The sequence below is a fragment of the Halichoeres trimaculatus genome, unplaced genomic scaffold, assembly GCF_033239565.1.
Source record: "Halichoeres trimaculatus isolate MK-OKI-2021-1 unplaced genomic scaffold, fHalTri1.1 fHalTri1_scaffold_15, whole genome shotgun sequence".
In the NCBI taxonomy this organism is placed as follows: domain Eukaryota; kingdom Metazoa; phylum Chordata; class Actinopteri; order Labriformes; family Labridae; genus Halichoeres; species Halichoeres trimaculatus.
In genome coordinates this window covers 11,785,848-11,811,895 of record NW_027437193.1, presented here as the reverse complement: position 1 = coordinate 11,811,895, position 26,048 = coordinate 11,785,848, and the positions used below count along the sequence as shown (strand labels likewise).

General features: G+C 39.9%; 2 protein-coding genes across 8 annotated transcripts in view; one reads left to right on the top strand and one right to left on the bottom strand.

Annotated features, from left to right (window-relative positions):
- The window catches only part of adcyap1r1a (adenylate cyclase activating polypeptide 1a (pituitary) receptor type I), a 28,888-nt gene extending 21,026 nt beyond the window's left edge, over positions 1-7,862 (bottom strand). For 6 of the 7 annotated variants that reach the window (XM_074688279.1, XM_074688283.1, XM_074688281.1 and 3 more), the window contains exons 1-2: positions 7,401-7,579; positions 3,953-4,188 (exon numbers count right to left, since the gene is read on the bottom strand). In XM_074688279.1, the coding sequence (XP_074544380.1) occupies positions 3,953-3,994 (42 nt within the window). In that variant the 5' untranslated portion in view covers positions 3,995-4,188; positions 7,401-7,579. The other variant, XM_074688280.1, reaches the window with a different exon arrangement.
- The window catches only part of LOC141804051 (chemokine XC receptor 1-like), a 75,063-nt gene that overhangs the window by 5,781 nt on the left and 43,234 nt on the right, over positions 1-26,048 (top strand). The gene's annotated exons all lie outside the window — the stretch shown is intronic.

The following is a 26,048-nucleotide window of genomic DNA, read 5'->3' as shown; positions in this document are numbered from 1 at the left end:
TTACAGCCCATCAGAGTCATGTGACTTCCAGACTCAAACTCATCCAAGATATTTTCCTAGCCAAGTTTTTCTGGTGTCTTTATTTCACTTAAGTGAGTTTACTCACAATCATTCACATTTGTAACATTATATATATATAAGTACGGTTTGTTGGAATTCAGGCAATTCGCTAACCTCTCCCAGTTTAAGAATACATCTGGCTATGCAAACTGTGCAGCTACAAAGTAATGCTAGTTCATCATCATCAGCTTTGAATAAAAAATCAAATCTGTGCAATTTCATGTACTCTGCTCCCAGCATGGTTCAAATGTGTCAAATACACAGGTCAGCATAAAAGCTCCCCAAAAATGTTAGAGCTCCCCCTGGTGACTGACTTCATTATAGGTCATAAAACATTCATAGATTTTAGTTATTTGGCGATAGATGTCATGGCTGTCAGTTCCGTTGCCTCATACTGATGATTAGAGAAACTGAATGAACACAAACAGGTCATTCAGCTTTCAATAGCCACAGGTGTACACACCAGATCAACACAAGACTCTTATCTGTTTTGGACTCGATCTGAGAGATCTGTTTTATTGGTTAGCTTAATCTGTAAAGGGGGTGTGGCTCCACTGGGACCGTATTTGGCTTCATTTTTAAACAATGGAGGAGAAGGAGATGTGTTATATATCATGGTGTGCAGTCACTGGTCATAGAAGATGCAATAGAAAATACCATTTCACTTCGGCTATAACCAGTCAAGTGGCAAAACACAGCAGTTTTATAAGATGCTGTCTGGATTAAGAGGGTAGGTAGGTAGGTAGTACTTGTTGGTCTTTGCTCTCTCAGGGGCCAACTTCTATTTTACCCCCTTTGCTCTCTTTTGCCCCTTCCCCCTCTCCCTGTGAAATGATAGGTGTAATATGTCCCAGCTCTCTGAGCCATGGCTGACTCATCACTCTATCTCCCTGCCCTCCAATATGAATTCACTTCAGGCCTCACTGCCTCGATAAGATAGGGCATCAAACGACTGGAAGACGTCCTCAGATTCACTTCCTTTCTTTATCGCTCTGCACGCAGGCAGAATATTAAAACTCTGAATAATGAGAAACAGCTTTCGAGGTAACATCTATCCAAGCTCTGGTCAGCACTTTCGAACTAACCATGATGGCTAGACCAAATCAGAGGATATGAAAGAAGTTATTTCTCCATGTTGTAGAAGAAGTGTTTGATATTAAAAACTGGCTTTGTTTGAAAGAAAGACCTCTCTGAACCCAAAGCCAGCATCCATGTTGCTAAGCAGCAGGTAAGCAGCCAGTTGCCAATACATGTTGTAGAGAAATAATTGGATGCAGATGACTAATATCTGTTTGGCGTGAGTGCAGACACGCTTGAAAGATGACAGTATCAAATGGGTTTCATATTTATTTATTTACTTATAGATTGCAGCTTTACCTGCTCCTGTGACAGATTAGTACCTCATTTTCACTTTACTATGATTGTGACTGGTATTAACGCCTGTGGTTCAGTGCTTATCGATGACACAGACACATACATTTACACCTCCACCTACCACACACCACCTCATATGCACTCACACACATTGCTGAAAGGACCGGAGCTTTTGTGAAGAAGTGTGTGTGATCGTTTTACATCTCCTGTTGCACTAGCACACACCTCCCTCTGTAAAGAGTTGTAAAATGCATTCAGATAGCTAACAGACCAATGAAGACACACACAAACACACATACCCACACAAACATAAACTCACAAACCTTTCAGACCAAATACAGTATGTCCAAAACTACATGCTTACTTTACAAAATGCTATGCTGACAACCATTTATGCTAGCATTAGCAGGTATTTCTATAAAATACAAACTGCATGCTAGCTCTGACTTTGACTCTGCTTTGATAGAAGGGTTGATTCAAAGTCAAAACTTTCATTTTGCCCTTCAATACTTTTTTTTTTGTCATGTTGCAGCTTGTGATGTAGGAGACCATGCAGTTGCATTTTAACTTAAGCTTGCAGCATTAGAATAAATGCCACACTTTATTTGTAAATAACTTAAAGAAAAGTTCATCGTTTTAAAATTAAATGATCAAAAATGTTTTTATTATTGTTTCTAAGAGGTAAGAAATTCAATACCATCTTCCTGTTAGCAGATTGGCTTAGCTTAGCCTAGCTAAAACACTCAAACAGCAGCTAGCCTAGTGCTTTCTCCAAACATGACAGCGCATTTAAGCTCATTTTGTATATTTAACATAACACTTTTTGTGAGAAAACCACATTAAAAATGTTAAGTTTGAAAAAAAGGTTTCAGGAGTTTTACTTGAAATACTCTTTCTTGGCCATTTCCAGGCTGCTCTGTTGCTAGGCAACTGACAGAGACCCCAGGAAACCTCTGTAGACCCAAAGTTGTTTCTGTATATTGAGTTTGTTCAAAGACATGATGATCATTGTATTTTGCTTTTTATGCTAGGCTAACTGACTCTAGGTTCAGGACTCTGTTATTTGTAACATTTATGACCCACATGAAACCAAAACTGTATTTCATGTATTCACCATACAGTAATTCAACAGAACACAATTCATAAAAACTATGAGCAATAAGCTAATAAATAAGGACACTAACAAAAAAAACTACATGTACTTTAAAAAGAGACGAGGATCATTACTTATAATATAGGAATTTAAAGCTGCTGGGTCAACCCCCTCCTGACTCTGAGCTCCACTACTTCTCAGACATGCTCAGATCACCAAAACTTTTACAGTTTTAATCACTTCAGGATGCATATCTGTATGAAAGTTTCTAAATTTAAGTTGAGATACATAAATATAATGCATACACTGGCGGAGCAAGTACATGTAATTGGTTGTTTGGTGCAAACCAGACCAGTTTAACTGAGGACGACTAGGGATTTATAAGCCTCTAATCTAAAACAGGCCCATGACAACATTTCAGGGACAGATCAATAAAGTGTGCCTCTTATTCTCCTTTCCCAATCGCCCCTCACCACTCCTTTTCTCTCCTCACCCTTGGACAGATGTCTGTCTAGATAAACCATCCATTTTGAAGCTGCAGAGCCACGTTTCCTTCCCCAAGGCTATTTTCGAGGGCTGGATAACCCACTAGCTCCCACTGCGCCGCACAGCACAGATAATAAAACTCTCATTTGACGTCGCAGACCACTGGTCCGCTGTACAAACCCATTTGACACACAATAAGTGCATCACAACAGACGTATCTGCCCCATCAGCAGCTGATGGTCAGTTTGAGACTGTGCACGGAGGCTGGAGGAACACTTCATACATGTTTGGGGGCAGTGTCAATGAAAAGGTTAGTAGAGATGTTTTAGTCTCCTTGGTAACCATTACAAAACTGGCAATATGCCTGTTTTATGGGCAATTATAAAAAGAAAGAGTTATTATCGTGAAGACATGAACAAAAGATGCTACCCATGGCGTCAGAGTCACATAATGGCACTTTATTTCACATAAACCAAACAATTTATGTTTCTGTGCTGCACCAAGGAAACTGCTGCTGAGCTGCACCGCTGTGCTGAATATAATTCCTCCCACACATCTTGCACAACTCGTCCATTCTGTTTTTTATTTCAATGAGGCCACTAATAATAAAAGTGAGTCACAGCAGATGGATGGGCAGCTCTCTGGTCAGTCTCACCATATGTTATGGTTCTAAGGGGCATTCAGTCGGCCTAACGCGGAGCTGAATCAGGACCTGTATCGCTGATGCTGCATGTGGTGATGTCTGTCCTTCCTACAGACATCGGTTATAGATCCTCTAGAGACGGATGTGTAAGAATAAACCAGAGCTGGAGCACAAAACAGGGGCTTGCAATGAAAACATGCTCACACCTGATCTCTCAAGGATATGGTGACATATTCCTACATGCTTTTAAAAACACCCGACACATGTGAACAGATGCACACGCACAAAATACTTACCAAGGGCAACAGAAAGATTGCAGTCAGCAGGTAGCCTCTCATTGTCTCCGGTGACGGGTGGGCATCCAAGGGCTCCAAATTATGAATGCGTGCGTGCGTGTGTGTGTGTGTGTGTGTGTGTGTGTGTGTGTGTGTGTGTGTGTGTGTGTGTGTGTGTGTGTGTGTGTGTGTGTGTGATCAGAGGGACGCACTGAAATTGCTCCCCTCAGCGTCAGCACACTTCAGCATGAAGGGCTCTGAAATACAACACAGAAGAAAAGATTTCTGTGAGGGAAGAGACAAAAACAAGACCATAAAAGAGGAGCATCATCACTGTGTCAGGACACTGAAGTCTGTTCATTCATTTATTCATTCATTCATTCATTCATTCATTCATTCATTCATTCATTCTACTCCTGTGAGCTATCCCAAGACTTCCTGTGATAGTTACTGCTGTTATGATAACTTTAGATTGAGGAGTGTGTTTAAGACGTGTACTCATATTTTACCTGGTTACTCTTTGAAAATAAACCCCTGTGTTGTTTGTCATGTAAACATGTCTCAGTCACTACTGGGAAAATACAGCTGTTATCATCAAAAACAGCATAAAATCCTGTTGTGTCACGGTATAGCCTATGTTGTGATTTAAAAGTTGATTAAAAAACGGTGGTTGGGAAAATTAAGTACTTGAAAATCGTCAGAACCTTGGAAAGACCCTTTTCTCTTTAACATTAACCTCCCTTCATTTGTGTTTATGATGCCTTAAAACAAACTCACTCGTTGCGTCTATGTTATGTGTGCAGAAACATGAACTTATACTTAATACATTATGAATAATTATATGAAAGGATACGCCATATCATGAAATCACCCTGATCCTGCAGGTTGATGTTGTTTTGCTTTGTGATTACTGTCATTTTGACATGTTGGCAGCTCTGGAATACCTTCATCCTAATGAGCCTCAGCCTCTGTTGCCATGGAAAAGAAGCCAGACAAAGACATGAATCATAGCGGTTACAAATTTAAAATGCTTTGTCTTTGGTCTTGGAGGAAGAAACAAAAATGGAGCAACAGTTTCTGAGTTTGTCATAATTGGCCCAGAATTTGGATGATCTGTAATTAAAAAAAAACAGCAAAAGGAATTAAATACCTTTCTTAACTCTCTGGGATATCTCATCTCGGTCATGCCTGGAAAATATTTTGCACAACAGCTTCAATCAGTCTCTAAAATAAATACATGACTGAATGATCCATTCTGGAGACTTTGTTGCTGAGCCTAAACTTGTGTGACATCTGTATTGCATGTTTAAATTGGTATTTGATTGTATCACAGCCTGTAACTTGTGTTACCTGTAGTCCTAACGCGTTTGTATGTGTCACACCATTATACTGAACCTGCTTTCAAGCGTAAACCTGGACACACCTCCTCGGTAGATACATGTCACCAACTAGTCTTAACAGAAACTCAAAACTGAAAAGTCCCTCTGTCGGATCTCAGAGGTAGAATTTGCTTTTCTACACTGATGTAATGTATGAGCACAAGGATTCGTCATCGCTTTATCTATAAAATATAACAGAAACAAGCAACAAAGGCGTGGATTTATGAAGATTCACAGAGGATAAAAACAAAAGTTTGTACAGATCACATAAATATCCTTGAGGACAACAAATTTCATGTGCCTCATGCTCAGATTTTTAAACAACCCCCCAGACTCCCCTCCCTTTTTGTCTTACTCATCCACACAGCTTCCTGAAAACACAATGATTCACCGCAAACGCCGAGCACACGGGCCTGCTTGCACCAGCAGCGACCAATAACACACACATACAATCACAGCAAAGACATGCACACACACACACACACACACATCTTCTTCCTAAGCTAATTCTTGTGCACACGCACAAACACACAGACAAATTCTGCCCTGTGTCCCTTCCCTCTAGTACCGAATCCAATTACCTCCAAAGCATCTCTCTCTTGGATGCTTTATCAAGTAACAGGACAGACCGTGCTCGGAGGAAAAATCCGTAGATAAAGAGGAGGGATAACATGTGTCAAGAAGAGCTGAACTAAACTGTCCTGATACAAATCAACCTCAAAAAGACACAATCAGTCTCAAGAAAGACAGAAAGAAATGTTACAACCATTTGGAAGACACTGAATCACGCAGTCTTATTTGTCTTTGTCTCTTTAACCCAAAATGTCACAGCCTCTATGTTCCTCAAATTAAGTTGTAAAATCTTTACAAGTGCACGGTATTTGGAGGAAATCCATGACTTTGTTTTGAGGAAAGCACTTTAGCAGGAAGCAACAGAAGGGCAAAACATCAAACTATCCTCAGGCCAAGAAAGTAGGAGGGTGTTGGTTTCAAGAAGCACTAAAAACATGGAAGCATCTTTGAAATCTTTGAAGCTTTAATGAGATTTTATGGGGTGGATGTAATACTGCTAATCCCAGGATGTATGAACAACATTAAAGCAAAACCAAGTTTAAGCAGATGAACTTTGCCAAAACCTGACCAGAAAACATCAAAACGTCTCTAAGCCAGGGAAGACGGGGAACCACATTGATCACGATTAGCAACATGCATCACAGAGCTGTCAATCGCCTGCAAGCATGTCACAACGTGTGTGCACATGCATGAGCTGTCTGTGTGTTTGTGTGTTTGTGTGTGTTTCCACAGGCGCAACAAACAGAGGAAGAAAACATCATGCATCCTTCTTATTCATGATTTATCTCCATTTTAAAAAGAATTTTTAAGGTCTGTCTCAACACATCAGCTCCTCCTCATGTGTGCTGAACTCCTCAGAGCATTGTGGTGCATTAATTATTCAATTTCAGCTTTAAACGATCCCAGCGAGACATGCAGAGCGCTTTTATTTTAACCCAAATGCAAGTCTGTGGATGCCTAGAAAAGGGGGGGTTGCATGTCTGTCAGTGTGCAATAACATAACCACGCAAAATCATCTGCCTCTCATCTTATGGCAGAAACATAAAGCTCTTATAGGCTGCATAACATGAGTAAGAGTCGTTTCTTCTTGTTCAATTCCAGCTAAATGTCAGACAAGTTGTGAGCATGTAAGAAAACCAAAAGCTGTCTTATACACAAGAAATCAGACTCAAGTCATTTTCACCGGTTTGGGAAGAACCAATAGGCTTCGTCAGCTCAGCCTCATTTCTCATACATCCCCGCATCGGATCACGTTTAATCCATCAATACATGTGGGTGACCTTCGCTTTGCACATGGAAAACATCAGCAAGAAAAGCGCCCAAACACCGCGATTACACTGAGCACTCTTACGCCTTATCCAACCCAGTCAAGCCTACTGTGATTCAGAAAGAAACACATTATTTATCTCTCTATTGTAAAGCATTACTTCATTAAGAACCCTTTTAACTGATGAACCGCAGAGATATGTGGGAAAGCGCGCTGTACTCGGCGTGGAAAACAAGTCAAGGCAACTTACCGATGCGTAATTTTCAGAGGAGAGCATATCTACACATAAAGCCATCGGTAAACACGCGTCTCCATCGAGTCTGGGTGTGAAATACTTCGAGGAATACCTAATATAGCACCTGAAATGGTTTAAAGATGTGACTGAAAACGACAGGTGCTGTTAGTGCTGCTGTTGCTGCTGCAGGACGCACTCACCGCGCTGGCTACTGCTGCTGCGGAACCACGACGAGGAGGAGGAGGTGGAGGTGGAGGAGGAGGAGGAGGAGTGTGCCAGTTCCTTCGGGATTCACACCTCGTCATACATAAAAGGCAACAAAGTGAGACAACAGTTCAGTCTGCTAATGAAGCGCGAGGAGAGGAGTCTGAAAAATCTCTGAAGGTTAAGCTGAAAAGAGGAATCATCAGACACGTCTCCGCGTCGCATGCGTGGGAATTTGTTGCAGAGAGGAAACTATTCAGAAAACACGCTGACATGTGCGCCTGCGCACAACAGAGGCTTCTGGAGGCGCACAGTCCTGTCCCCCCGCTGGGTGTAATTTGTGAGGTGCTGAGTCGGCCTCGTCATGTGTGTGACTCACCTTTAGTGAGAAGTCAAACATCTGAATTCCCGACTGGGTTCCACAGAAGGCGTTTTAGTCCAAAAAGTAGTCCAAAATCCCGTGGAAGTGACATGGGTGGCATCTGTGGCCGCTGGCAATCCTGTTTACTTTCAGCACCACGGACAGCGACAGAATAATCGCCTCAGGGCACCACTGGGCTCAAAGCAAAGCCTGAGCTGAAATCCATTACAACATTTTAACAACAAATAAACACCAATCTCTGTCTGAATACTAAGAGCTGCTCTAATGAAATCTCTGGAGAGTTCTTGTGAGGCAGACAGGGGGTGGATTATCGATCAGGTACCCAGGAAAAGGTCTGACTGAACCTGAACAAAGACACAAAACTACAACTGAGAGACATGGGAGGACAACAGTGACCTCAAGGGGACCACAATAAACACGTCCAGGAGACAAAAAATGACAGATCCAAAAGAGATACCAGGGTCAGCTGGACAGCTTCAAGTACACACAGGTGTCTGTGTCATTAGGGAGACATTCTGGAGACACTCAGGGCTACATTTCCCTTTTCTCCTCTTTTAATCCAAAAGGATGGTAATCACATTTTACTTTGGACATTGTGCAATTTGTGTTCCCAAAGACTAAACTGATACACCTTCTTATTTTGTCATTGTTGAAGAGCCTGGAATCCAGGCTATTTGTATGTTTTAGCAGACTTCTTCCACAATTTTTTTTTTTTTTACTTTCACTTTTATGAGTTTAATTGTTTTGTCCTTTAACTTAACTTAGCCTACATTTTTGGCCAGGTCCTCTTTGGAAAACAGTTCTAATATCTAAATAAGAGCAACATGGGTACATCACAGTGAAATAAAATAAATTATTGAAAACAACTCATTGTTTTTCTTAAGCTATCTTAACTGTAAAAAAGGTCCTTAAACTTATAAAAGAGAGGAAAGACAGGTAAAGTCTTCTAAAAGAGTAATGCTCACAAGCTGCTGCAAAATTACCTCACAGAGACAAAAACTACAAAGAGACAGAAGTGAACTTCAAGGAGAACCAAACAAGGAGTTACATACCACTATTAAGAAAAGCTAAAAGATTAAAGGGTCATAAAACAACCGCAAACTGGAGTAAATCTGCCTCAAAGAAACAAAAAACAACCACAAACAGATGTAGAAGAAACATGAATGGTTGTAAATCATCAGAGACAAATATAAGTAGTAAAAGCAAAAAAAAAATAAAGCAGACAACTGCACACACATGCAAAAATAAAACAATAACAAGATCAAAAGAAGTATCAGAAACAAAATAGTGACTGTAAAGAGACAGATGGACCCAAAACGTAAAAAACGACATGGTTTCTGGACTCTGAGTCCAGGGTTTTCAGGCGGCTGGGGTAATAAATACCACGTATTCTTTAAAATTACATAAAATCAGAGGTTGTTTATCTGATAACTGCTGCATTTATTACGCTGATTAAGCAATGTTAAATATGATTATTCATTCTTTTCGTTTTATTTTCAAAATAACTCCACTCCCTGAAAAACTGTGCCTCAGTGCGGCCTCTGCAGTCAGTTTCCAGAGCCATCCCTGGCTCCAGGTTAGACAATTTTCCTTTGCCACTAAGTGTCTGAGCGCAGCAGTGATTGATCACCATGCCTGAGTCTTGTGATGGCTCAGCTATTAATCAATGAGGCATAAAAAGTATTAAACCCTGCAATGATGTGGTGTGTTTATTCAGTGGGAACAGAACAGAAAATAGGAGAGGCAATAATAACATCCATGAACACACCAGTCCTAATCAAAATGTGTTAAAGCTGAAAAAAGAAATCTATAAAACACCTGATTGGATGAAGGCTGGTGACGCATGTTTCCTGCCATTCCCAGAACATTTTAATGCTGTTACTGGATCTGCCTCAAGGACATCCATGAAAATGCTCCCATTGAAAGAAATGAAAAAATCTCAGCTGTAGCAGTCAACGGTCTGTAGGCTTTTACAAGCATAGTCTTGTTTCCATGGTAAACACACACACAGCTGCATCTTCAAGTGGCTTCAAGTGTTGTGAATATCCAGTTCTCCATCAACTATGGTCCAATACTGCTGTGATAATTACCATGACAAAATTACAGCAATGACTACATCTCTGGGTTTAGATTTTGAAGAGTGTGCCATAAAAGTAATCGATTCACCGTTTCAGACGTTCCCTGAAGGTCAGGGTGACATTGATGGCGGGAACCGTAATTGAAATGTCTAAAGAGGTCAGAGGTCAAACCTGAAACACCTTGGTTATTAAATGACCTCTTTGACCCCAGAACCGAGCAAACCTGGGTTTAATGTACACACACGTGAGTTTTTTTTTCTGTTCTTTTCTGTTTATCCTTTTTTGCAGCACCAAGATAAGCTTTTAGCTTGATTTAGCAGTCTTATATTTGTCGAGTATCAGCTACATGTACTATCCTTAATGGACTCGACAGACAAGACCTTAAACTTTATCAAAGCAGACTTAACAATTTCTGCATGAAATATTTCATTGATTGAATAACACAAGTTGGAAAGCTCGATTTTAGGCATAACTTTACAATGAAGAGTTCAGTGATGTGTCCGGTAGCGCTTCATGACTAAATTCTAAACATACAAAAGCATTTTTTTATGCCATGTATAGCTAGAAATACTAAAACATCGCAAGAAACAGAGACCAAGCCCTCAAAGAGTTGAGACAACAACAGTTTTTCATTCTTCAAGTGTTTTCTTGATGCACCACAGTCTCTCCGGGGTGTGCTCCACTCATCCAACGCTCGATGAGGCTCTCCACAGGACATTTCTCCCTCTCTGTCTCTCTTCTGCCATCGCACTCCTATCACACCATTGGATTGCAATGCCGACTTCTTCTTCTTCGACTGAATGTGGGAGTGAAGCTCCGAGTGGTCGAGCGATAAAAGCCCACCAACCCATCTGATCTCTGAGAGGACACTGTGGGGGGCCAGTCAAGACCTCCTCCAACCCTCCTGCTTTGTCTCCATATTCCTCCCACAGATCTCTCACCTACTGAGGATTAATCAATCAGCTGTGCATGTGAGGAAAGGCAAAGAGAGACAGAACTGTAATGGCAAAGACACACAACAAGGGAAGTCAGACTGTAAACTAGAGGATAGAAATGGTTTTGTGTTGGTGCTGGTATTAACCCCAGTTAAAAAAGGACACCTTGATGTTTGATTTCAAACCTCACACTTAATGAAAAGTGTGACAAAGCTACATGTTAAAGGTATAATTGTTTCCTTTGGGCCTCTATACATCTGTGTCTGTGTCTGCCTCGAACCCTCTCCTCAGCCTGTATGTTGATGTTTTGGTTGTTTCAGGATGTTTCTGGGCACAGAGTAAGTGTGGTTACACCAGCCAATCACAGAGCACCCACTGTGCAAGTGACCTTGCGTGCTGATAATCACGAGTCGAAGAAGTTAAACAGAGAAGCTATGATAGTGGACGTAGCAAGCAGAAAGAAAAACAACCAAAGAGAAACAAAACGCCAAACAGTTAGGGCTTTTACTCAACGTGGATGAAGCCTGGCTTGACTTTCACTTGCTTTCGGGCACTTGGAAATGGATGGACAAGATGGACAGCGACGCAGATGTTGAATATTGTCTTTATTAACAAGCTACGAAAATTCCTGCAGACCCTTTCTTTTCCTGTTGAAAATGATAAAAGGTTATTGGTTTTTCAATCAATTTAGCCTCCTATTTATTTTGATGACAGAAAATTGTTTCAAAAAGTTGACACCTGGGCATCAAAATACTGAAAAGATGATTGTAAACGGTAATGCTGAATAAAAAAAGAAGAAAATAAAATTTACAGAAGAATGTCTTTTAACTGAACTGTTTCGTCATTCAATAGGTTAGTTCCAAGACTGATTATGAAAAGGGTAATCAAGTGGGGCTGAGTCTCTCAGGGACCGTTTACACCAGTTTTGAGGTGAAACGCAAAAGTTTTGTTGCATTTTAGCCTTGCGTTCACACAGAAACAGTGTTTCAGCCGACCTAAAACGCAAACTTTTGAAAACAGCCTTCAGAGTGGGATTTTTCTGAAACACTGCCGGTGCTGTTGCTGTGTAAACAGTAAGCCGGCGTTTTCAGTGGAAACGATGACGTCACACTCTGCTTCATGCATATAACAGGACAACAGTACCATTGTTACAATCGTTGCGAAGATGTTGTGCTTGTGCTGCTGAATCTGCTGAATCTGCCGACTGTCTTTCAACAAAATGTGCATCTGTTGCTCCACTTTTGAACTTAGTATTCCCCAATACATCAGATGATTGGCTCAACTCTACTTGGGTGGAGATCTCCCAAAAGCGGCTTCTGGACAGCAGTTATAGCGCCACTCTCTGTAAGAAACAACATTACGTAATAGGCTGACAGTTTCAGAACAATTTTACTCAGAGAAAAAATTGAGAAGAAATTTAAAACTTCATGAATTGCAGTTCAGAAAATTGTCAACTGACTTTGAAAATCTGGACAAATTTCTGCACAAAATGGGCAAAAATCATATCCAATAGTGTATGGCCATTGTATTTGGGCCCTTAAACAGCACTGCATTAAAACAGCCATGACTCAGTAGTGTAGATCACTGCAGGGGCTTGAAATTAGCCTGACCAAAAGTTTTTGGACAAAAAAGAAGAAAAAAAGTCTATTTATGGTCACATGTAAGTTAAAACTATACAATGAAAAAAGAAACCATGCACAAACCAAGTGGTAATCTCCAGCCATGGGTATTGAGGCCCATTTCTTTCCCCCCAATTCTTTCCTCAACATTCTACTTGAGCCTGGCTGCAACACATTTTCCTTTTAAAGCTAAAAATAATAATAAAAAAAATAGTTAACAAAAGTTTTGGAATAAAATATAACTTTCATAATTTCATTGCAAGCTTGACAATATACATCACAAACAGAAATATACCCAGGAGCCCCATAACAACACAGGCAGTGGGAAAAGACTGGTTGTAACAAATATTCAATGCAAGAAATAAATCTCACCTTTTGATAAATGACATTGAACACAAAGACCTGCTTTATTTGTTTACAACCAAAGCCCTTTCTGAGTGGCCTTGTGTGAAGTTTGCTTTTTGTTTGAAGATTCAACCATTTATCTTAAGGAGCACCTTGACTGCTTTTATTGAGTGCATCACACCGATATTTCTTTGTGGAGTTGTTAAGGAAAGGGCATGCTTTCAAACAAAATGGATTGCAACACTGGTGATGGTCCCAGCAGTTTACACAAAGACTTCTTGGCTGAGAAAATAGAAAGCTTTTCCTATTAGTCCCTGATTTCTGATGATAAATGATTTGCTCAAGTCATGAGGTTTGACTTATTGCAGCTGTGAGAGAAGATACTCATAAATGTGCTGACGCAGGTTTGCTTGTTCATTAATTTAGTTTCATTTTGCTTACTGCAGGACATTACTTTGCTTTTCTTGTGTAAGAGTAGAAAATTAAGGCTTCCTCTTTAAGATATGGTATTATACTTCTTTCATTTCCTCTGATATATTTAATTAAAATGTTTAATGTTCATATTCAACATTAGCCACGTATACATGGACCCAAATATACGGCTCAAACAGAAAGAATTTAACCTTTTTATACACCTCATTCCCCCCAAAAAAGTGCCAATCCGAATGGACATTTAATCGGTTTCACAGGGGTGGAATATTCCTTTCCCCAAAACCAATTGAGGTATCATGTATCCGCTCAAACGGAAAGTTGTCAGGGTGCGTTCTTTCAGCGCATGCTCAGATATGACACAAGACGCAACTAGAGACGTTCCTCAATTTTGAAAATGGCGGCGAGCCGTCAGCACTGGACTGCTGCTGAAAGTTTGTTTTTGATCCAAACTTTGAAAGAACTGAACATAATTTCAAGACTGGGCGGACGACAAACTCACAATACGGAGTATTGCAACACCGTCACAAACAAACTGTTGTCCTTCAGCTTTGATCAATCTCATGATGTTTACGTTTTTCTACGCATGCCCCATTGACTATTATGTTTGATTATAGCGGCGCATGTAGACCAGAGATTGGAATATTCCTTTCCATGTATACTATTATTTTCGGAAAAGTCAATCGTAAAGATTTCGTTCAACGAAGACGGAAAACTCCTCATGTAACCGTGGCTACTGGCAAAGTTGGAATTTAAAGGTAAACCTGTGTTGAAGTTATCCACGGATGAGAATGTTTCATCTGTTTTCCCTGAGTTTTCTGTTTATTATTTTCAGATTCAGACCTCGTAAAACAATTTCTGTGTTTGTAGAATAGTAAAACTCAGAATTTTACAGCAAAAGCATGAAACAACACATCAGATCAAATAATAAAATACATCATTTTATGTGGTACTTGAGGGACATATGCATTGAGATCCGAATATCAGCAAGTCTGGAAATTCAGAAACAGAAAATTTCAGTATTTTGGGTCATTGCATGAGGTGTTTTTAAATATTTAAGGTCCTGCATTTGGCTTCATAACATTTAAGAAATCATAAATTTGGATGTCTTCACACGAAAACCACAAACAAACAAACCTCAGCCAAGACGATTGGCAACTCAAAGCAGCCTCTTCCCTGCCGTATGTGCACTGTGGGGTTAAGAGCCCACAGTGCCTGCTGGGTGGCTTTACGGCACACACAAAAAAAAAAGCTGAAGGAAAAAGAGAAGGAGAGTTGCTGATTCTCCTGCATGCAAGCAGCTAATACTTCCTCGCAGCGGCAGATGGTGAGATGAGCAAAAGGCTGATGGAAAATTATCAGTTCACAGTTATGAGCTCTCGCCCTCCTACTTGCTCTTTAAAACAAAATGCATGTGGAGATGTGCCAGCCAGTTGGAGGAAAGACTCCAGAGTGGATTTGCAGGAAATGTGTTCTTCATTTTATGAGGAATGAGCACAAGCCAACTTGAAATCGCTAACATGTGAGATCGGTCATTTCTCACTTTTATAAATTGGGCAATATGCTTTTCTTGTTTTCTGCCCCACAGGGTTTTAAATTTTATTTATTTATTTTTTATGCAATAAGCAAATAACCATAAAAGAAATTTCTTTATACCCAAAATTTTGAATGCTGTTTTCCCATCAACTTCCTCTAAACAATAATTTAAGAATGATTTCAGAGGCTCTTTGTTTTCAAGCTGTCACTGTTCAGAAGCTGTTACCTGTGGATTGACTTCTCAGGGCACGTCGGAGTTATTGAAGGTTGTTGGAGAAAGAAAGAAAAGCAGTTCACCAAAATGTTCTGTACTAGCAGAACCTGGAGTGTGGGAGGGGAGAATGACAAATCCCACGTCAGAAGTCTCAGCAGGGGAGATGTTAGTGCGTGTGAGTGTGACAGCATGTGTACTTTATGTTGTATTCATTTAGTTACTGTCTTAAGGTTGTTCAGCTTCCACTCCATCAAGCAACAGTCTCACATCAAAAACAAACAAGTAAGAAAATCAGCTGTATGCAGCATGAGGTCCTGTGATGGTACAAAGTTTAACTATTGACTGACTTCTCTATGAAACCTTCGAGGGCTTGCTTGGTTTCACAGCTAACGGTAGCTACTCAAACTTCGACCCTTAATTTTTTTACATCAACCCAAGGCAGATTGGCTTTGAAAGTCTTCGACCTTTTGCACCTGCTCAATGAAGCTGGTTTATAACATGAAGAGGGGGTATTACACACACTTTAAACACAGTTGTACAGTAGGCTGGATGTTCAGACTACATGTGTGCAGACTTTCAAACCACTACATATTCATACACTATAGAAATCCCTGACTCCCTCTGTTTAATTATCATTATGGTCTGTTATGAAAGTAGAATAAGATCTGCACCAGGCTGGAAATGATGAGGTCATCCCAAGAAGATTTCTGAACTTGTTTAGAAATCTCAGCCATCAAGGTCTGCATATAGATCTGCCCCCAACCAGGTCTCCAGAAAGTGGCCAATCAGATGGAAGGGGGTTTGTTGATCAAGAAGCTTTAAAAAGACAGCAGGTAAATGAAACTTGGAAAAAAAAAAAAAAAAAGGGGAAAAAACACCAGTGTGAGAAAATATGTTTTTTTTTGAGCCGTAAATCATAAAGCTACTACAGGGGTACCCGAAGGGTAGACTAAAGAAAAAAAAAACCTCTTTAAGATATGTCGTGGTTTGGCAGTGGCAGACTGGGAATGAAAATGGGGGTGTGCTGTGGGTCTATGAACGACCGGTTTAGCCCGACAATGGCCGGTCGGTGCTGCTGGTCTGTCAACGGACGGTTCTGCCCGACAACGGCCGCTGCTGTCAGGGGGCCGTCAGCCAACCGGCAGCACCGGCCCAGATGGCCGTACCGGCCCACTGAGGCAGCGGCCCACCGGGGAACCTCCCGGTGCTCCCGATGGCCAGTCCACCCTTGTGGTTTGGTACAATCTTGTCACAAAAACTGTGCTTGATTTCCATTTGGCCAATGAGACATTTGTTTTCTGTGACATGTGGGGTTGTAGTAGGAAGATGTAAGTACTTAACTGTAGATTTTTTATTTTTAAGGGGCCGTTTACACGACAACGGTTTTAGGGTGAAATGCAAAAGTTTTGTTGTGTTTCAGCCTCGCATTTACACGGAAACGGCGTTTCAGCCATTTTGAAAACGGCCTCCAAAGTGGGATTTTTCTGAAACGCTCCCCATACCGTTGCCGTGTGAACAGTAAGCCGGCGCTTTCAGTGGAAACGCTGATGTCACACTGCGCCTCGCCCATACAACAGGACAACAGTAACGTTGTTACGATCATCACAAACTACAGTGTTGTGCTTGTGCTGCTCAATTTGCTGAGTCTGCTGACTGTCTTTCAACAAAATGTGCATCTTTTGCTCCACCTTTTAACTTAATATTCTCCAATGCACCAGATGACCGTCTCAACTCTACTTCAGTGGAGATTTCCCAAAAGCGGCTTCTGGACAAGTCAGTTATAGCACCACCTACACGTCTGGCATGCTTACTACAGCGTTTTCAGTCAATCAGCATTTCTGCGTTTTAGCGTTTTCAGATAAAACGTTGTAGTGTTAACGTGGGCCTTAGTTTTGTTGGGGTGTAGAGTGGGTGGGGTTAGGCCTTTAATGGTGTGGGAGAGGGCAGTGGATAGAGCAGAAAACAGGGTGAGAGTGGGGAGTAACATGGGGAAGAGGCCACAGGCTGGATTTGAACTGGGACTGCCAATGCAAAGGTAAACTTCTAGGAGCTTGACCTGGACCACTATGCCATCTATGCTCAATTCTAACATTGATTTGTACAAATTAGCCTCACCTTATTTCAACAAAAGTAATTCTGGTCAGCCCAACTGTGCTGAGTCACAGAGCTCTGAGAAAAATAATGTTTCTCTTATAAGCTAAGTCCTCCCTTTCATTTTCTGCTGTGGCCAGTGTCGCAGATCATTATTATCTCAAATAGTTTTTTCTTTTTCCTGTCAAATTTCTGCCTATCGAGGCCATGTGGGCCATAAAAGTCAGCGAAGAGTCAGCTTACAGAGGTTCCTATTTTTCTAACCAAATCTGTCTCTGTTTGAATTTGTGGCATTTCATACATCCACTGTTGGAAATCTTACATCTGTCTTTGTTTTCCCAGGCTGATTAAAAACCTGATTCTTAGACTTTTATTTGCCAAAATACATAAACTGCCATGTGCAGAATGATTGGCCTCAGGCTCTTCCTCCCTGCGCTAATGTTGTTGTTCCAAACATTACTTAGACCATCAAAGAGGACAGGGATATGGTTGAATGTGTTTCTGATATTTCACCAAATACTGACACGAGTTCTTACTTAAAGTTCAGGTCTAAAGCCTGCAACATTTGTCTGATATTGCTGCTGTCTTTGTTCTGACTTATGTACAAGTAAAGTGAAAAAAAGAAACTTTGTATCAGCAAACAATAGGAGACACAATGACAGGAGGATATTAATATGGAAATGAATTCAACGCAAAAGACTTCACACTGTGAGGTAAACCTCTTCAGACAGCTTCAATCTTATTTTAGTGTGACAGTGATATCATTGTTGTAACTTTAACTTCTGAGTCATTACCAAAGTAATAATGACAAAAAGCAGAATCACATCCTCATCCAAATGGTGTCTCACAGGTTGTGCCTAAACTTAATGGTTTGTTTTGAACATCATGTATCTCATGAACATGCTACAACTCAGTGAGTGACACTTTCTGGTAATTCCAGTCCGTGACTAATCCAGCTTAATGGAGAGTAGAAAAAGAGGTGTGCAGGATTTACAGAATCTTTAACGCTGTGTGCAGGTTTAGAGGGCTGCTTCTCACAGTTCCTTATTATCCCAGCTTCTACTGTTTTTTTTTAGCATCCAGATGTAGAAAAAAAAAGTCTACGCATGAGCAAAGACCTGCCAAAATGATCACTATGCAGTTTCTTGGTCGATAAATGGTTGCCATGTGCAACACAGTAATCACCAACAACTAATTATAAGGCTAGAGGGAGCCAGCTGCGTGACCTCCGGGCTTTGTTCGAGCAGCTGGAGCTTTCAATACGGTACAATGACCATTCGGCCTCCTCTGATGACTGAGATCTCACAATGATAGAAAACACAGCCGTGATGAATGCTACTTGTTGGTGATCCATGATTTCAGTCTTAGAAGTGATAAAAATTCTCAATAAAGCTTCAAGCGTGGACAAAAATTAGTTTAGCTAGGACTCACTTTTGAACATTTGTGCATAATTATTGTGTTTCTCTCCTACATGAAAGTTGTTCCTCTGACAGTCCACAACTGTTAAATATCAGTAGTTGGGTGTTTTGCTAAGCATTTTTTGTACAAAATATGCACTGTAATAATAGAATTAATCCTAATTTAAATCCAATAACTTTTGTTCTGTGTCATGATCTTTAAATGACTGTTGCATAAGTAAAACGTCTTATAAATTGACTTCTCATAGTTCAGTTTGGCCTTTTGTAGGTTGAAGTTGTAGTGTTAGCCAGAAAAAAAAAAAACAAAAAACAAAGTTTAACAAAAAAAGGAGATAAAGATGTATAAAGGTTGTATCTGTTTAAAACATAGACTGTATTTAGAGTGGACAGCAGGGCTCCACCATTTACCATTGTGTGGTTTTGAAGCCAAAATTTCCCTGTCACAGGAGCAGCCTTTAGCAGCTGTTGTGCAGCCAGAGTCTGTGCGGTACAGACTGTGAAGGATCCTGGGAGAATCTGAGTGGAGCCAGGTGACAAAAAAAATATATCTATTTTTTTCTTTCGAGAGTCTAATCATTTCTTGACTCTACCTCCCGACATATTTTACAATTCCCTAAAAAAGTACACAAGGACTGCAGCTGTCAATCTTCAACCCTAACCCTAACCATAACCCAACCTTGTCGATAAAAAAGAAACTTTAGAAAAAAGAGGACTTGAATACAAGAAAGCCAAATAATATCTTCAAATCACCACAACAATCCGACGTGAAAAACTTTTCTACGAGGTGTATTAATTTTTTAAAGTTTGACCACAGCCCATCTGGAATGGCTGGAGAGCTGGATTTTTTGACCTAAACTACAGCCAGTCACCAGAGGGAGCAGTTTTTGTAGCAACCTCACTTCGAGCTAAACAAAATGACGTCCATTTTTTTTTTCATTCGAGTCAGAGACCAAGAGCCACAAAAATTACTGTGGTACTACAAAGAGCCAAAAAAAATTGTGGTCTTGCAAACGCTCTTCCTCTCACACATAAACGAAATTACATGAAATGAAAATCAATACATTTCTAATTTTCAAAGAGAGATTTAATGTGTTTGTAAGTGCATTTAAATAAGTATTTGGAGCCATGTCAAAGACAAATTTATGTTTCTACTGCTGAAGAGACAAAGTTTAATCCATCTATCTATCCATTTATCTATCTATCTACGAGCACATAAGCGATCGAGAGGAGCACATGTAGAGAAGAGAAACTGAAACTTAAGTATCAATTAAGTATCAATCTCATCACCCACATATTGGTCAATACTGATCCCAGCATTTGCAACAATATATCAGTTTTATGAGTGGATCGGAAAGCTGCACACCAAAAGGCAAAGAGCCACATGCGGCTCACGCGCCACAGGTTGGCCACCCCTGTTCTTTGGTTTAAACTAGCATATAACCACTTGAACCTAAATATTTAACACGCTCATTGAACCCCATTGACACAATTTACCCTGAGACATAGTGATCAGTGTTGTCTTCATTTTGTGGATTTTACTGTTTTCATACAGCTATTTTTAGATGAGCTGGAAAAAAAAATTCAAAGGCTCTTCATAGTCATAGCTGAAATGTGTTGACCAGTAAGATACTCTACTCTGTGAATGAAAACATGTTGGAGTATCACAGAAAAGGGTTTTAATGGTAGCAAAAATAGCCCATGTCTCAACAGGCCATTAGAGTCCTTTCATGTTCAAACAACTCAAACACTAACTTAAAAGTTTAACATGTTTCAGAACAGTGTGTTTAAGTAATAATCTTTTTCATTTAAACATCTTTAATGATGACTTCTGGTGTGAATCATCCACTGTAAATAGCACGCATTCTGTCAGTCATAAACATTCTACATGTGGCTCTAACAGCATCAAGAGAAACAGGGAACAAAACGTTCCTTGTTGTCATGGAGACTAAAAGACTCAGAGGAGCTTTATGTATACTGGATTTGTAGGTTATGAGCTGAGATGTCACGTTGTCTTTTTTTTTCAGGTCATTCTTTAAAATAGAAAAGAATAGATGCTCTTTAATCAAGAACAGATTTACTGACACCTCCACCATCCAAATGATGTTAGGTTTACTGACAAGAAGGATTCACATCACTGAAACTAAGAAATTACAAAGACATTCAAAACTTTCAGAGTAGCTGCAGAAAAAAGATTCATCTCTGAAAGTTTGTTTCCCATCAAAGCGCTGGAGGCCTGAGCCACACTGAGTCTACTGCAGAGTGTGAAATTAATAAATATGTCCACTTGGGTTGGAATGTTCCTGCAGGTGCATCCGGTCCACCCTGAATGTACAAAATTCCATTTGACAAACATTTGTCCAAGTTTTAAGTGCCTGATGCATTTTCTAAACATCTCCATAAACAAGACAAGGCTGGATGCAGATATCAAAGTGTTTTTAAGGGATGCTACTTGAACCAGCAAGCGTATTTGGCACAACAAACGAAACACAGTTACATAATTTCTAATCATGGTGTACACTGTACAGTATGCGAAGGAATCTTAGCCCAACACATTTCGTAACAGCCTGCATGTGAAGAGATTATAAGACGTGCCAAGATCTCTATTTCACAGAGCAGCACCACAGAGGCTATTAGACCCTAATACACAACACACATTTAGTCTCCTCTTTAACACACACACACACACACACACACACACACACACACACACGTACACACACACAGATGTTTGGTCTGAACTGCTGAAGAAAAGACATGCTGTGAGGCTCAAAAGCTTAGTGATGCGCACAAGCATGAAATGTCTGCCGCCCAAAACAGGAGCTTAGTCTGATGGTCTGAGACACAAAGAGATGAAGTAAGACAAGTCAATAAAAAAGATTCTGGCCTTAAAATACTGCATGAAATGTTAATAACGTGGTGTGTGAAAGGGGAAGTTCAGAAAATCCAAATCAAAAAATGTTGAATAAATAATCATCAGATCCCCATGGCAATAAGATAATCATTGTTAGTCATCTCCATGCAGGGAAAGCTTGGGTTGAATTTTGAAACTATTTGATTACTTCGCTACATTTAAAACCTCCCAGAAAGACACTCAAAATGGATAAACTGAAGCTGTTAAGCGGTGCAGGATACATTGTAAAAAATCTGTCTATGATCTTCTTACAGATCGTTTTTGTCATTGTACATTTTTTTCTTCAATACCACAATCTGTACAAAGAACACCTGCAAAGAAAAAACAGATACTTCATACCCACACCCCCAGCAACCATGCCATACAGTGCACATCAACCGCAACAACTATAAATAGACAAACATCCACCATGAACACCTGAGTTTACAAGATTTAAAAAAAGTGGAGGAATACTGAAAAGTGTCTGCATGCCGACCTTGGGACAGTTTTCTAGTCGTGCAATGTTAATTTTATTTTTGTCGTCACTGTTATTTGAAAAATCACTGGAAGGGCTCCGTCATAATCTGTAAGCAGCTCAATGGAGAGTGTTTGAGCTACATGTATTGAAAGAAGAGCATTTTCAAATACCAAGCAGTTAGAACCATAGACTGTAAAAAAAAAAATGGACGTCATCTTGCTCGGCTCGGAGTGAGGTCTCCACAAAAACTGCTTCCCCTGGTGGCTGGCTGCAGTATAGGCAAAAAAAAGGCCTTCCTGTCATTCCAGATGGGCTGTGGTCAAACTTTAAAAATGAATACACCTCGTAGTAATGTTTCTCACGTCTGAATGTTGTGGTGATTTGAAGATATAATTTGGCTGCCTTGTATTCAGGTCCTCTTTTTTCTGAAAAGTTTTGTTTCCATTAGTTACAAGAGGTTAAAAATGAGGTTTTACGTAATGTTTAACGATGATTGACAGCTGCTGTTCTTGTGTATTTTTGGGGGGGATTGTAAAATATGTCGGGAGGTAGAGTAAAGAAGTGATTAGATTCACAAAAGAATTTTTTTAATTACATTTTTGTCACCTGGCTTTACTCAGATTCTCCCAGAATCCCTCACAGTCTCTACCGCGCAGACTCACTGTCCACTCTATATACCGTCTATGGTTTGAACTGGGAACTTCACACCCCCCGAAAAATGAATTTAAAAAAATTCATATTTTGAAACCAAACACAAAAAGAAAGTGCAGGTGGACAATTTCTCTGCAATCAAAATGCTTCTTGGCAATAAATCTTTTACTGTTGGAAACCTGTTTATTTTATTTTTAAATGGTACCACATTTGTAAGAAACATGAGCAGCAGAGCTGAGCATGTGGGTTGCGCCTGTGAAAAAAATTGCCAAATCTTCTCTGCTAATGCCAAACAGCTTATTCTGCTGTTGTTGCTAACTCGTGAAATTCTTCACTTTTCATGCAATTTTAATTTTCCAACAGAATAAAGTTGAATTATTCTGTCAACGAGTGAAATAAACATATTTAAAACCGAAAATGCAGTGGAGGGTAGATGTATTGGTTTGTTATAACATGACATGATTGGTAAACTAACTCAAACTGAGGCTAACCCAGTTTTCTAAATGGGGAGAACTACAACACAAGCAGCTGTAGCTGTGTTGTATTAAGTATTTGATATTAACTATACTTAAACACTGTTGCAGAGACTAAACATTCATTAATAATGCAGTCTATGTTAAACACCAAAAGTACAAACAGATAATATGTGTATTCACTTGGGTAAATACACTGAATCATGTAGAGGCTTTTGTAGCTTTCAGGCTTCACATTGTGTGTTTTCCTGGCGCTGAAATCAGGTACAAAAAATGTCAGGATATAATTTCTGTCCACATGTCGATGTTCGTGGACCTCTGGTTCTTTGGTAGCTTTAACAAATCAATGTTGAATCCAACTCTCCATAATTCTGTGTCATATTCCACATTTTAATCGGCCTCGTCGTGTTTACTGCCACACTTAACAATGCTAAGTGGGGTTTGTTTTGCCACTCAGTCTGACTGAAGTGGACGTGTCCCAGATGTAAACACATACCCCCTGTTGTTTTCAATAATGCTGAGCACAATACCATACTATTATAAATAGTTAGAATTCATGTTTATGTTAAGCCAAACATTTCCCTTTCTATGGATAATGAAGGCAGTTAGAGATACAGGGAGAGGAGAACCAGGCTGCTTTAACCTGACCAGATGGTGCTTAACTCCCAAGTCACCAACAGGTCACCATGTTTTGGTCTTTGCCCAAAAGACAGATGCTCTCCTCCAGCACAGAAATAGCTCTTTAACAGACACTTGACATGCCAGATGTATAAGTTTATCCCTTCACTCTGGACTCCAAAGCTAATGGACCCTTCTCTGACCAGACATATGAAAATTAAAATGCAAATGAATGACAGTTACACTCTGAGTTCAAGCGTCCACTTAGCACATGGCATGGAGGCATTCTGGGTTTTCTCAGACAACCCTAAAGAAACATGAAAGGGCCTCTGCACCCAACAATCTGCTCGGTTTATTGAGCAGCAAGCAAGCGCCAGACAGCAAAAGTGTGCAAGCGTATAGATGAACTTAGTGCTTTGCCCAGTCTGTGCAGCTGAAGTCACAGAGCATCCTCTACAGAAAGTAAAAACAAGACAAACTTTTAAGAAGAAATTAAAACACAATTTAGGTTACAGGCTCTATTGCTGATTTGTGCAGACACAAACCAAATTTCTGTTGTATTTAACAATGAAGACGTATGCTACAGCAACATGATACCAACATGTGTTGTCTTTGTCTCGTGCAAAGATGTGAACTTTGCGGCATCCATTATTTAGTTCACTGTAAGTTATGTTAGAAATGGCTTTTGGTAACATCTCTAGACTGCAGCTGATTTATCAGAGATGATGCTTCACTTTAAAAGACTGGATTTCACTTTGTTTACAAGTAGTGCAATAATCAGTGTAAAAAACAGGGACTCCAACTCAAAATTATCATGTAGTATATCTGTGTGTGTGTGGTGTGTGTGGGGCTGTTTGTGACCTTTAAACCTTTCACTGACTCCCGGTTTACATACCAGGAATTGTCACAGCATACATGTACCTCATTAAAACTTAAACACGGTCTTAATGAACTCATGCCGTGCTCACACTGCGAAGCTTCTATTTCAGTAACAGACAAAACACTTGGGAAATATATTAGTAGGTCACAGCATCTCTTTGTAGCAAGTTCAACTAAGTGCATGTGGATGTCTGACGACTATAAAGAAATTAAAACAGTTCGATTTTTCTTGCAACATGTTTTCCTTGATTTGCATTCTCATCTCTTAGCTATGTTTTCTATTTCTACTTAAGTTGATTTTCCAAGCATACTTCATTTTTTATTTTATAATTATGAGTAAAGGAAACAGTGTTTTGATAAATTAGGCTCTATCAAAAAAAAAAAAAGTCATGGCACACAAATAACAAAACAATGGGATTCCCCCCCACAGTTCAGATGCAACTCGTAAATTTTCATGTCTGTTACTTCACACAAGCATCCCAGGATTTTTTCCCCCATTGCTGTCACACTCAGAGCAAATATTTAGTGTTTAGGCCGGCCTGATCTTTTGTAAATGTGCCAATATTTACTAGTAAACACAATGAATGTGGGCTTTGTGCAGCGCTGCAGCTTTTCCATGTGTGTGTAAAGATACAGCAATTTGATGAGGGCTTAATGGAAGCTGGTATTGCTGACTGAGTTAAATCTCATGGATAATTTCCCCCTTGAGTCAGTGTATAAGAAACAATACAGCTGTGAAAATCTAAAAGTAGTAGCATCATCATTTACAGCAAAAACAAAATGTTGTGAGGGGTTATAAAAATAGTTGAAACACCTGTTTATTCAGTTCAATTTTCTGCTTAGTAATTGCACGGCCTGAAATACGCAAAAACTCAAGTATCAACAAAATAGTTGAATATGCACTCATTACATGTAAGCTAACAAATGTATCAAGAATTTTTTCCAGTTTTGAGGTTAATAATCATGTACCAAAGGATGTTTTTAAAATAATAGATTATCCATTTCTAAATGACTGTTCCAACAGAATCAGCACCGTGCATCTCTTAATCTAGTTTAGTACATGCAACCACAGACTGCTGACCCGACAGTTCTCCAGAGGACGACCGTCAACACCCTCCACAAAGAGAGTTAACACAAGAGGTCATTGCTGAGGACAGAGTGCTGTACTGAACATATTAATGGAAAGTTAGCTTAGAGTAAAGCATATGGAGGCAAAGGTGTAGAAGCAACAGGGATGACACAACCTTGAGGGGAAGAAAAGGGTTTAAGACCTCTGTTTTTCTAATCTCAGGCCACACCAGGTCCCCAAGTCTGGAAGACGAGTGGAGATGCTTAGAAACCACGGTGTTTGGAGTCCAGTGTAAAGAGTCAGAGCACCATATCATCTGCTGATGTTGATCCGTTGAGTTTTATCAATCCCAAT